Source organism: Onychostruthus taczanowskii, unplaced genomic scaffold, assembly GCF_017590055.1.
Source record: "Onychostruthus taczanowskii isolate IOZ18803 unplaced genomic scaffold, ASM1759005v1 scaffold65, whole genome shotgun sequence".
NCBI classification, from domain to species: domain Eukaryota; kingdom Metazoa; phylum Chordata; class Aves; order Passeriformes; family Passeridae; genus Onychostruthus; species Onychostruthus taczanowskii.
The window spans coordinates 1724339-1736947 of NW_024504233.1; the positions used below are offsets into that span (position 1 = coordinate 1724339).

General features: G+C 52.8%; 1 protein-coding gene across 1 annotated transcript in view; it reads right to left on the minus strand.

Moving 5' to 3' along the window:
• Positions 1-12231, minus strand: part of NR5A2 (nuclear receptor subfamily 5 group A member 2) — an 84623-nt gene extending 72392 nt beyond the window's left edge. Inside the window, exons 1-3 of the mRNA XM_041420748.1 lie at positions 12168-12231; positions 2453-2590; positions 1-119 (exon numbers count right to left, since the gene is read on the minus strand). Coding sequence (XP_041276682.1) covers positions 1-119; positions 2453-2590; positions 12168-12231 — 321 coding nt within the window. The remainder of the gene's footprint in view (positions 120-2452; positions 2591-12167) is intronic.
• Between the last annotated feature and the right edge of the window lie 378 nt (positions 12232-12609).

Consider the following 12609-nt stretch of genomic DNA (forward strand, 5'->3'; position numbering starts at 1 on the left):
CTTGCAGCTTTCACAGGTGAGAAGTCCATAATGGTACCCAGACACTTTGTCTCCACAGACTGGACACAGCTCTTCAAGGTCTTCATCATAAGAGTAATTCACCATTTTAAACTGAGACACTGGGGGAAAGGAGAAATAGCATAATCAATTAGAATTTACATTACTAACTCAAATATTCTGCAACTTTCTTATCTAAAGCTTACTTAAACAAGCACACCACTGAAAATAGGGAGAAAAAAGTTTTATTTTGGAAAACAAATTGCATGGAGACATGCAAATCTGCATGGTACTTAGCAAGTGTAATAAAATGCATCACCTTCTAAGTTTTATGTTCTAAATACTTATACTTAGAGTGCCTTTAGCCTAGTCCTTATTTTATGGAATAACAAACTGAAAGAATTCATTCAAATCCGAAAATGATCAGGGGCAAGCTTTAAAAAAAGCAGAACGAAAAGATTGTCACTTGTATATTGAAAGTAATTATTTTCCGTTGAAGTTTTCTTTCAACATCAGCCCGCAAATTTTTAGCTAGACTAAAGCTGTATCTCACAGAGCCAGCACTTTTGCACTGTGTGAAATCCAAGTTAGTTACTCGCAAAACCAGGTGAAAAGGACGTCCTCCGCGCCTCCCAAGCCCGTGGTCTCGGGGTGACCGCCACCCCTGCGGGCCAGGGCAAGCGCGGCGTGCCGGCACCCCCGGCTGTCGCAGCCAGCAGGTCCGCGGCCACGGGGGAGACGCTTTTTAGCTGTTCTCGTGTCGGCAGAGAGACACGAGCCGGGACCGCCGTGCTCGGGGGATGCGCTCAGGGTCTGCCCGGCCGGCGGACCGGGCGTCTCCCGCTACCGGGGGCCTGCGTGAAACCTGCACGCCGGCGCCGCCTGAAGTTTCTGCCGCTCCGGGAGAAGGAGGGGAGAAGCCGGCGGTCAGGAGGGCTAAAATATGCGGAATGAAAGCCCGGAGCCTGCCCACCCGAGCCGGGCTACCCTCACAAGGAGCCCAGTCAGCCGCTCCGGTTACTTCTAAGAAGAAACCCTGCTGCTCAGTGCAGGGCCGGTTTCCTTCCCCTTCCCTGCTTCTAAACCTCCGACCTGTTCGGCAAGCACTGTGGCAGCGGAGGACTCCTCAACACGGCGAGAGGCGCTGGGCATCGCCGCTGGACTGCTTAGGATATCGCCTCTTTGTCTTCAACTCTACGGCTGCCACAGTTCGGGGGCAGCGGGGCGGTCAGACTCCGCCCGAAGCCCCCGGCCCGGCCGCCCGGCTTGCCAAGGCAAGGGGCTCGAGGGAGCTCCCGGGGAGAGCGGGAGCATTATCCCGCCGTCACACTGCCGGCAAAACGTTTCCTGAGCCACCTCAGCACGGCCGGGGATCGGCGCCTGTCAGCGGCGTGGGGCGGACACGGGGCGGCCGCAGGCGGAGGAGGAGGAGGGCCCGGCCCTCCCCTCTGCTCCCCCGGTCGCGGCTCCAGGGTCCGGCGCTGGGACGAAGTTGCCCTCCCCGTAGGAAAAAGTGGAAAAGCAGGGGTTTTCCGAGCGCCGCGCCCTTGCACGGAGCATCCTCCACAGGAGAGAAAATGGGCGGTCGGGTCGCTCCCAGCACCTCCGAAACCCTCGGCTTTTACTTCCCAGCAGGCTCCCAAGAAGAGAGGGGACAGTTTCTAAAGAGCAGCTGGGACGGGAGTTTCTGTCCCGGGAGAGTCGCACGGGGCAGGGCGGCCACACCGGGCTGCCGGCTCCAAGGCAGGGAGCCGACCCCCGGCGGGGTCTGCGCCGCCTCCCTCCGCGCACCGCTCCAGCTCCGAGTACAGCACCGGGAACAGCCTGGTCCCGCCACCCGACTTAGACATTTACAGCGCCATCCCAGCTCGGGGTACCCTCTGTCTTCCTGAGTACCCCGCAAATCCTCCACGGAGCCCTCGCCTGCAAAGTTTCGCGACACCGCCGCTGCCACCTGCACGGTACCTGTGGGCGCCGCACCCGCGAGACAGAGCCCCCGGGTCCCGTTTCGGGACAGTGTGTGACACGTGGGGTGCTCGCCAGAACTTCCACGCGTACCTCCACCTGCCATAAACTTCGAGACAGTTTTGCGCGGAACGGGGATTAGACCGAGATCCCCTGGATCTGCAGAGGGGCCGGGCAGCGTCCGATGGGACGTCTGCACCCTAGGGTAGGCTCGCGCAGACTAGATGCTCGGCAATTTCCCGGCCCCGTTTGCACCTTCTGAGCAAGCATTTGTCGTCGCGTCGGGCCTGGCACCCCGGCCCCCGGTACCCGCTCGAGCCACCCTGAAAGCTGGCCCGCGAAGGCAGGGGCTCGGCGGGGCGAGGAGCGGGCGGTGACGGGGAAGCTCGCAAGCAACTGCCGCTAACTTTTTTGGCAGAACGAAGGGGCGCTTTGCCGAGGGAAACCCGAGCGTGCGCGGAGGGGGAGCGCCCTGCGTCTCCCTCCTTACCTTGCATGTTTTCCGGCATCTGCCCCTGTTCCCCATTCGACCGGGCGAGTCCCAGGGCCTCCGTTTCCACTTTGGGTAGCATGACAAGGCGGCTGCGGGCCGGGCTGGGGGCTCCGTGTCCGTCCGCGACACCAGCACCTGGACACGGCAGCACAGATTTAGCTGGAGCAAGGGGCGCTCGGCGGCTGCTGCCTCTTCCCCCTCTTCCTGTTTTTCCCTCCCTCTGCTCCACGCCAGCCCTTGCCCAGTTGCAGCGGGACTACCGAGCGGCCCCGGCCACCGGGAGGAGCCGCCGGGTGCCCGCGGCTAGAGGAGCCGCGGAGTGGTAGTCGAGCTGCAGGCGGCAGGAGGGGGAGGAGAGAGAAGGAGGAGGAAGACCGGGGGTGCTGGGGAGGAAGGAGGAACCCCGGGAGCCCGCAGCAGCTCCGCCCGGGGCTCAGCACGGCGGCAGCCCCGCGCCCCGATCCATGCGGAGCGGCACAGTGCACAGGAGCACTCTGCCGCCGCTGGTGCTGCTGGACAGGGTTCCCACCCCCGTCCCCCTCCCTTCCTCCCTCCCTCCTCCTCCTCCTTCCCCTCCCCCTCCTCCTCCCCCTTTTCCCCCCGGTACAAGTGCGGAGGTGCCGAGTCGGGACCTCTAGCCCCGGGCCCGCGGGGAGGCGCTCCGGGAGCCCGGGGGCTGCGGGGAGCGAGGACTCCGGCGGAGGGGGGCCCCGACACCGCCGCTGCAGCCAATAAGGCAGAGGCGGGATGAGCAACACCCCCAGCGCGCACACACGCACAGAGCACACACAGTGGCCCAGTGCAGTCACCCCTACCCGGTTCTTAAACGGGGCTGCTGTGTGAGGGTCTGGGCTGATGCCGCCCCTCCCAGTCCCAGCGGAGCCCGATGGGCCGCCAGCCTCGCCAGCCTGGGCTGCGCCTGCACTGCTTTCAGCGGCCGTGCCTCTTTGCCAGTGGGCAGCCACGCTCAATCTCTCTTGGGTTCGGTGGGGCAATGCCTCCGCTCGGCCAGCGCCGGCTGCGAAGACCCCGGCGCTCACCTTCCCTCTGGGCGGGCGGGGGTGGACAGCGGAAGCCGCTGCCCTTGCGGACACGTTGCCGCCGCGCAGCCCTGGAGTCAAACAAGCAAGCGGGAACCGCGTTGGAGCTCGCTGTACCTATTCAGGCTTTTTGTGCCTCCCTTCCCTAAGCGTCTTGCGAAATCGGTCAGTGCCAGTCTCGTCCTTTGCACAGAAGCCAAAACCCTGGCAGAGCCATCGCTTGAGTCCCCCTTCCCCGGCTCACAGTGCAGCAAGCAGCACTATTTTCCAAGTTGCCCTAAAGAACTCGTTTCTCGCAAGTGTGTGCCTCAGCGGCGGGAGCCGAGCGGTCCCGCGGCGCGGCGTTGCGGGGGCTCCTGGGGCAACTGGGTGCCGACCGCCCGGCTCGCCGGGCCGGAGGTCTGCCTGCCCTCGTTGGCCTTTCCGCCCCTCTCTCCGGGAGGGCCCGGGGGGTTCCTCGCCGTTCCTACTGCGCCGCATAGGTTTGATGGTGTAGGATGAGCGATATTTGCACCTTGGAAAGCATCCGAGCCCCTCATCTGAGCGCTCGGTCGCCCATTCTCCTCTGACTCTTTAATCTGTATAAAGTGTTGGAGGAGCTGAAAATGTTTGGAGGTGAAAACTGCTTCCGATGGAAAGTGAGGCGCGGAAGTGTCTCCATCGCGGAGTATGGCATTTCCCATCGGCTGGGAGAGCGATAGTGAAAACTGGCGGTTGTAACTTATTCAATAGTGCTGATGATCGCTGCGTGAACCCGCGCTGGGACAAGCGCTCCACGTGCAGAGAGCGGACTCGGCTGGGCGCTTAACTTTTTGCAACCAGTAGCTGGGACACCTTTGCTAGCTCAACGCAGATTCCTAGGCAACCCAGCACCAGCACCACCGGAGCAGAAGTTTTTTTTTTTCCATTCTCTGTGCAGCGTTTGATATTTGCGGGATGGATCCAACGCTCAGAGAGGCCCGGACCTCTCTGTCTCCTTCCACTCTCACCTTTTGCCATTCTCCTTCGGGCGGGAGCGCAAGCGGGCAAATGATACCAACACGTTATTTCTCAAGTTATAATTTCACAATTAAACAGGTCGTCTGCGAATAAGTTTTAGGACAGTAATATGGCGAGATGCGATGGCTAAGACGGGTTGGCTGAAAACCATCTAAAGAGATGGCCCCGTTTCTAGGCAGAAGTAGCTCGGATTGAGACCCTGTCTCGGCCCTTGGGTAGTTACTCCCAGGTGCATTAGTTACAAACATTCCCTCTGTCAGGCGCCCCCGTGTAGCATCGCCTTGCGCTGATCCCGGGCGGCTCAGCACTGGCGGCGACAGCAGCACAGCGCCGATTCCGCTCCCTCCCTCGGGCGCCCGCCGAGAGAGCTGCGGGTCGGGGGCCTCGGCTTCGCGGCGGGGCCGCGGCCCTCCGGCCTTCCGAGCCTGCGGCCGGGCCGCCTGGGCCCGACGGGAGGCCAGAGCGCTCCGGGGGCGGCTCGCAGAGGAGCGGCACCTCCTCGCAGCCCTTCCCCGCTGGAGAACATTCCTCAGGGCACAGCTCCAAGCGCATTTACAGCAGACCATCAGGACGCCTGCGGACCTGGGTCCTGCAGCCCGCTGGGCTCTATCGGGAACAACCAGTCCCCTCGCCCTCGCCCGCCACCGGGTGGGTCACGCCGCTTGACGATTTCCCGACGGGGCGCTCCGTGCTGCCGCTCTGGTTACTGCTGCTCCGGGAAGGCAGTTGCGTTTTGGGGAAAAGCCGGGAAAGGAAACGCCGCATCCGGACAGGGCAGGCGAAACCAGCCCGAGTGCTGCCGGGGTCAGGCGGGCTGCGGCCCCCGCGGACACCGCTGCTAAGTGCCCCAGCAGGGCCGGCTCCCCCCGGACAGCACTCCCCCGCGGGCTCGGCCCTAGCACCGGTCCCCGGGCTCTTCCCTCCTACTCAGGGGCTTAATGTCATTCTGCCAGGGAATTGTTTGGAGGGAGTTCCGACTGTACATGGCGAAGTGACTCTGCGAGCTATCACTATGGATGAAAATACTTTGGAGTGGTTATTACACATCCACATTTCTCCGAAGTAATTGTTTAGGGCAGTACATATTATAAATGATACCTGGTCCCTTGTGGCTACATTTAATTTAACATGGAGTGCTAGCTCTCACGATTGCCTTGAGCAACCTTAATTACCCTTTCTTCTAATCTCTTCTCCATTCCTCACCAAGTTCTCCAAACTTTTTTTTTTTTTTTTTTTTTTTTTTTTTAATGCGATTTCTCTCCTGAGTTTGCCTGCCTTGTTCTGACTTTGCCTGAAGGTCTTGATTGACGCGTGTAATTATAATTATAAAAGATGATGGCTCGGGGAGCTTCCAGCAGCCTTGATTAGTACAAGGAGCAAGACCTGGAATACTTTATACTTCCCTATTTAAATGTATGTACATTTACATTGAAAAACCCCCACTCTCTAATGTTAAATAATCTGAAGCTTTTCCACCTCTTTGTTTCCAAGGAAGAGGCTTCTGTATGATGATATTTCAAGGCAAGCTCCGATTGCTTATAGCTTCCAAGGGGGCACAAAACCTGAGCAAATTTCAAAGTCTTTTTCCCTAAGCAGAGACATTTCCAACTTGGAGTGGTCTTCTCGATGAGAAACAAGTAGCATGCTCTCTTCGAGCTTTGTGTCGGGAGACGTCCCAGAGAAGGTTTAATTTACCTTCCCAGCAAAGTAGCGAAAGAGAGTATTTGTGGGTGGGATGAGCGGGGGAGGGGGGATGTAGATGTTCAAGAAAAACTTCCCAGAAACAAATGAAATAAATAAATAAGCGGAGGACTGAAACTCTTCCGCTGGGAAGTCTAAATCCAAAACCGATCAAAAAGACTTAAAGGGAAGTATTTAAGGAGGGAATTCCTCATCCTGTCTCCCTTTCTCTCCCGCTGAACATTCCCGTTTGCCGCCAGCGCAGAGCCGCTCTGAGCCATCACTCAGCGAAAACAGTGACTTCAGCCAGGCTCGGGGAGGGAGTCAGTATCACGCATCCTGTCCTCGGCACAGGGACGCAGCCTCGGGCACAGGCTGTCACTGCCACGGGCACGCAGTGTTGCTGCCTCGAGAAGTGCCCCGGCGAAGGCAGCGTGCGGCAGTGCGGCCGGCACGGCATCCCTGTGCAGCTGGGAAAGTTCAGAACGCGATTTTGCTGCTTGACCTCACACACCTGTCACGCCCAACTTTACGAGACTATTTACACCAGGAAAGGCATGGCCAATATAGTCTCCTCTCCTCTCCTCTCCTCTCCTCTGTCCTCTCCCTGTCCTTGTCATAAGCAGATTATCCCTACAATACAAAGAGCAGACTACCTCGAAACCTTCCAAACCCCATAGCCAACGGTCTCCTTTCATCATTTTGCCGCGGCGGTATTGCATTCAGTTACTAGGGATTCATTAAATGGAGATTGCTAGTGCCTCCAACTCAGGCTTTGGGAAAGAAACTGTCCCTTCTAGAAAAAAACCCAACAAATAACCCAGAACAAAAATCCCTAACTTACCAAATCAACCCACTCCAAACACAAAGACACACTTCCCACTTCCCCCATTCTTCCTTTTTCTTCTTTTTAAAAATATTTTTTGTTTGTTTGTTTTGGTTTGGTCTTGATCCACTCTCAGCAAAATAGAGTGGATGCCTCAGACTGAAACCCTTTCGTGGTAAAACGCACGCCACAAAGGATCACGTCTGTGCCCTCTTGCCTTTGTTTTTTTATACAACTAATCATTCATTTTTGCTTTACGGAGACGTCGTTCCTCTCTGGTTCGGCATAGACAGCCATTTCCAAACGGTCAATTATTGACCGAAAAGCTATTTTTCAAGCTCGGCCAAGCTCCTGCTGCCCGCCGGAATGCACTGCTCTTATGAGCACCTGGCAGCAGCGTGATGCAGAATGACAGGAGACTTCGGAGAGGAGTGAGCAGGGCCAAGTGGGTGGTAAAGCATCGCTCCGATTGCCTTTCTTTTATTGGTAAGTGAGTCATCAGTGAGGTGTCGTAACCTCACCGCGTCCCGCCGACGTCTGCTCCGTCCCGCCCGGCTCGGGGCGCGGGGCCCGCCGTGCCCCTTGAGCATCGCCCGGCGCGCTCCTCCCGCGGGGCGGCCCGCACGCCTGGGGACAGGGACGGCCGGGCACTTGTTGCTGCAAGGCAGCTTCCCGACCGACATTCTGCTGCGCTAGCTGGAAGGCGTGGAAGGGCTAAGGCATGCTCGGGCGCCCTTGGGGACGGGGTGAGCAGTGCCCAGGGCTGGCGGCACGGCTTCCCTGAATCGATCCCATCATCAGGTCTCTTTCACTCAACTCTTAAAGATCCAGTTTTGCAAGCAGGGATCCTATTAGAAATTCCCCCCTTCCCTTCCCGCCCCGAAATTACATGAATTCTGTATGGAAAACGCCTTCTAGTTCCGCACTGCCTGGACCTGTTGCCGCTAATGGTGCGACGGGGAAACGCGCTCGCTGATCGCTGCTGTCTGCCGCGGGGGCCGCGGCTTCCCCCGCAGCCGGAGGCGGGGAGGCGAATCCATCAGCGGGGCTCTTTTCCGCGCCCGGGAGCGCTCCGAGGGACTGCCCGGACCATCCCGACGCTCCCCTCCGCCGCCATCCCATCGCCCCTTCCCAGCACTGATCATTACTGTTCTGATAAGGCGATTTTGTTTCTGTCTGCCCTTTTGGAGCCGAGTGTGGAACCTCTAGTTAAAAAGCTAGAGCTTAGTCTGGGAATAGCTCTCCAAATATATTTGTATATACCGCAAGGCTCCCGTCAGGACTGAGCGCCGGTCTCTGTATCATAAGAGATAATTGATTTATATCCTGCACAGACAGGCTTAAAAATGAAATTTCTTTTGCTGAGGCAATTGACCTTGATCTGCTGGTGGAAAAAAGAGATGGTTTAGGTCTGCTTCTTCCGCCCCCCTTCCTCCATGTTTCAAAGCTTGGAAAACTTTATTTAAAAATAATTTTTACAGCTGATCTTTATACTGAAAAAAGTTTAAGCTCATTCATAGCTATCTGTCCCAAGATTTATCCACACATAATGTAAAATAATAACTATGAAGATAAACTAGGCATAGTTTACACTGAGAAATCTTGATAAGGATTGTGTACATTTCCATGTCTGTTCATTGCACATAAGAATGCATTAATATATATTAATAGATAAGGTTACGTATCTATGTAATATATACATGTACTCATGTAATATGTGAGTAAACTCTAGGCATTAATAATGATCTGTCATGAGAAGTTTTAACGGGTTTTCCCACAAGACAGATGTACACAAATCCTCCTGCAGACCCTTCTTCCTTTTCACCATGTATATAAGACAAGTTTGAGAGCTGACCTTTAAATTACCCTCACAGACAAGTAGCTTGAGGCATTTTGTCAGTACTGGAGAGATCCCTCAGAAGACCACAGGCATCATCTTTGCCTCATGTATTGTGGTATTTAAAATCAGACTAACAGAAAAAAAATCAGATGTAAATACTGCCCCTTTTGTAGATAGCTCATTTGCAGTATAAGCAAATGAGGACAGGAAAAATGGGAAGAAAATTGATAAAAGAGTAACAGCAAAATCCAGTGATATAAGAAAATAACCTACAGCATATCTTACAGTCCTCACACATTTCAAACTGTTCACTTCTGTGAAAATTTTGCCTGCCTAAATGCTGGCAGAAATCCTATTCCAAATTTTTAAAGATAGTATATGTTGTCTTTGTTAATCATATGACAATGCTACTATTGCTATTACTGCTAAACATAAAAACTAACTTTGCCAAACTCATGAGCCCTAATTTTAATACTATTAATTGCCTGAGGACATACATTAAAATGAAGATGGCAATAAGTATTCTACAAGCTGAAAAATATCAGTTGGAAACCACAAGTAGATTAGTTTTCCTCTTATATAACCATTTTTAAAAGTAAATGAAACAGTTATTTCTGTTAAATAATCATAGCTAAGGCTTATAAAAATTGCATAGTGTCCCTGATGACACTAAGACAAGAGGCTGATTAGAGGAAAAATAAAACTAGTCAAGTATCTTTGTATTGCTTCAGAATCTGGTAGAAGAAAAAATCATGGCACTTCCATAAAAACATTTCTAAGTCCATATGGTGTTTGTCATCTGGAAGATAGGATGTACTATTAAGATTTTGTGAATTCTGGTTGCCTCTTTGATCGTATGACTATACACCTAAAAGCAGGTGTCAACAACTGGTAGTGCCCACTCACACTCCAGCTCCAGCCTGGTTGTGTTTGCTCTCCAAGGGATAGGTCCACTGCTATCTATATCAGTGGAGTCTGATTTGCATTCATGGGAGCTGGAAGACGCCCTCCTTGCTGGGAGGAAGCTGTGACATGTCAGTGGTTTATAACAAAAACTAACTTATCACCAGATGGGGGAATGCACAAAATGCTCCCTGACAAGGGCAACTCAGCCTCTGTGATGGGAAGCAGCAAGTGTCCCTGCCCTGAGGGGCTGGTGGGACGGGGGTGCAGAGGCTGTGACAGCCTCTCACAAACCCACCCACTCTGCCTTGGTGAGAAAGGGAAAAGTGAAGGAGAATGCCAGGAGGGATGGGACAAAAGTAAAAGTCTAGGGATTTGATTTAGTCTTACAAGCGTATGACCCTGCTGCTGGTTGTACTTCTACCCTGGGAGGACAGCTTTTTCTCCTAAAGAATTACTCTCCAGTGCAAATAAGAACAGAATCTGGCTACTTCCTATTTGGTTCCCCCAGCTCCAAGCAGAGGCCCTCAGGTTGGTGTGGGTTCCATTTAACCCTTACAGGTACATGGTGATCAGTTCACAAGGCTGAGTTAGGTGAGCTTTTCAGGGATGCTACCATGGTTTCTGGCTCAGCAGTGTCATTGAAGGACAAAATCCTTCCCCTGACTCAGAGTACACAGGATTTTGGAAAATTTCACAAGATTTAGGCCTGCTTATTTCTGGGCTATGCTTTGTGAATCTGTCCTGGTATATTTGTGACACAGCACGTGTCACAGCATAAGTGGTATGGTGACAAAAGGCTCTGCTACTCTCTATAGCAATCTGTTTTCTCATATCCACATGATTTTGGGAACTGAGACCATCCAGTCTTCTGGAAACCATGAAAATGGCATTTAATTGGTCTAAGTATCACAGGTGAATGTTATTTTCCCTTCTCCTAGGGTTTTATCCTTTCGCCTTAAGAAGCCTTATCTGAATGAGCACTCTTCAGATAAATGAGATGTATAATTGTTTTACTATTCCTCAGGAAAGAGAACCAGAGGGTCATGGCATCCAGAAAGAGGAACAGTTAGAGAAAGGCCTGGAGGGGAAGATGGACTTGCCACCTTTTCCATGTGTTTCTGGGGGCAGAGCTGTGCAGAGGAGTACCCCACACCTGTAGGGAAGCACAGGGACTCTGAGGGGACATCTGGTTGAAACACAGTTGGGTCCAAGGTGGGAGCCCTTCTCTGGGAGAAGCAGCAGCTCCACCCAGAAGATAAAGATCAGTTATGTTTGCGGCTATTTCCTGCAGCTGTTGCTGTGCCCTCCATCCCCACGTTCCCAAAGCTTCCCTTGATGGCAAGGTGCCCACATCACACCCAGCATCAGGGTGAACTCCTCACCTGCCATGTGATGACGCACTTTGGGGCAAGAGGAGGAAAGTGTGCCCTGATTCCGCTTGTGGGCCAAAGATCCCTTCCTTCATCCATGCCAGGAAATGCTATGCTGAGGCACAACCTTGCAAAACCCTGGGCTGTGGAACCTGCAGCGCTGCTAGGCTGGCTTGTGAAGTGCCTTCTGCTCCATGAAGGAGAGTTTTCCCCTGGTAAGCCTTCTGCAGCCCTGCTTGGCCCCACTTTCAGCGTGGGCACAGCCTGGTGGGACAGGGGATGTTCGTCCTGGTAAAGGAAAAATGCCTCGCTCCAGGTGTGTGATGAGAGACAGAATGGCCTGAGACAGGAAGTGTGTGGAGAAGGGCAGGGAGGTGGTGGGGACATGCACACACCGGGGCTCGGCCACAGCCACCACAGCCTGGGACAGCCTGGGACATCTGGCTGTGCAATGCCCCTCGTGCCTGCCAGCCAGAGCAACCTGTGCCTGACGGCTTTCTGTGCCTGATGACAGGGAGCGGGTGCTGTTTCCATATGCTACTGAAAGTATTCACTTTGCTGCTCTGAAGTCCTAACTGACTTCTATTATCCAGCCCACTCCCACTGAATGACATATCTTAATTTTCAGTTGTAAGAAAGAATCTGCATTTGACAGAAACCACAGTGTTACTGAAAAGACAAAACCATTCCTGTGGTTTTGTTCAATATGAATTATCAGGCCAGAAGCAATTTAAATCTAATTTTTGCAAACGTTTCTACACGCACACACAAAATTTCACTGTTATTACCAATCATAATAGATTAAAATACTGTTAATTATCCAATGATATATATTTGATAATTGTATTATCTCTAGAGAAAATTGTTACTCTATGGATCATCACCTGTTTTCTTATATTTTTACATGGTATTGTAAAATTCTCTCTTGCCTAAGTATATGTGCAAATTAATCATAGACTCACTCAATTGTAGTGATTTTTTCAGTTTGGATACCCAGAAATCTAATATATTTACACAGAATCTTCAAAACAGTTAGAAAACTGTTACTTACCAGCTGATGTAAGTCCATGCTTTATAGATTCCTGTATGATGGCTGCGTGAGAACCAGAAGACATTATTAGGTGTAAATATACCGTACCTTTGGGTACAAGGGGTACAGCATTGAGTACAGGAGAGGTGCAGCCTGTAAACTTTTCTGGCCTTGAGACCCAGGCTATGATAGCCTGCAGTGAAAGTCGGCGTGATGAACAACAACAAAAAAAAATATCCAAGAATTCAGAAAGTAACAAGCATGGCTTTGAGTGGACTCTGTACTTTTTCCAGCATTAGTGACCTGCTGTAAACCATGTATCCCATTTCATGATAGTCTCTAATCAGAAGAATTGCAACTTGTGATAGGTTTGGCACCATCACGTGATTTAGTACAGCTTGATAAGAGACCCTGTTATAAAGTGACAGCAAAAGAGATAAGAACTGTTGGCAGATAATGGCAG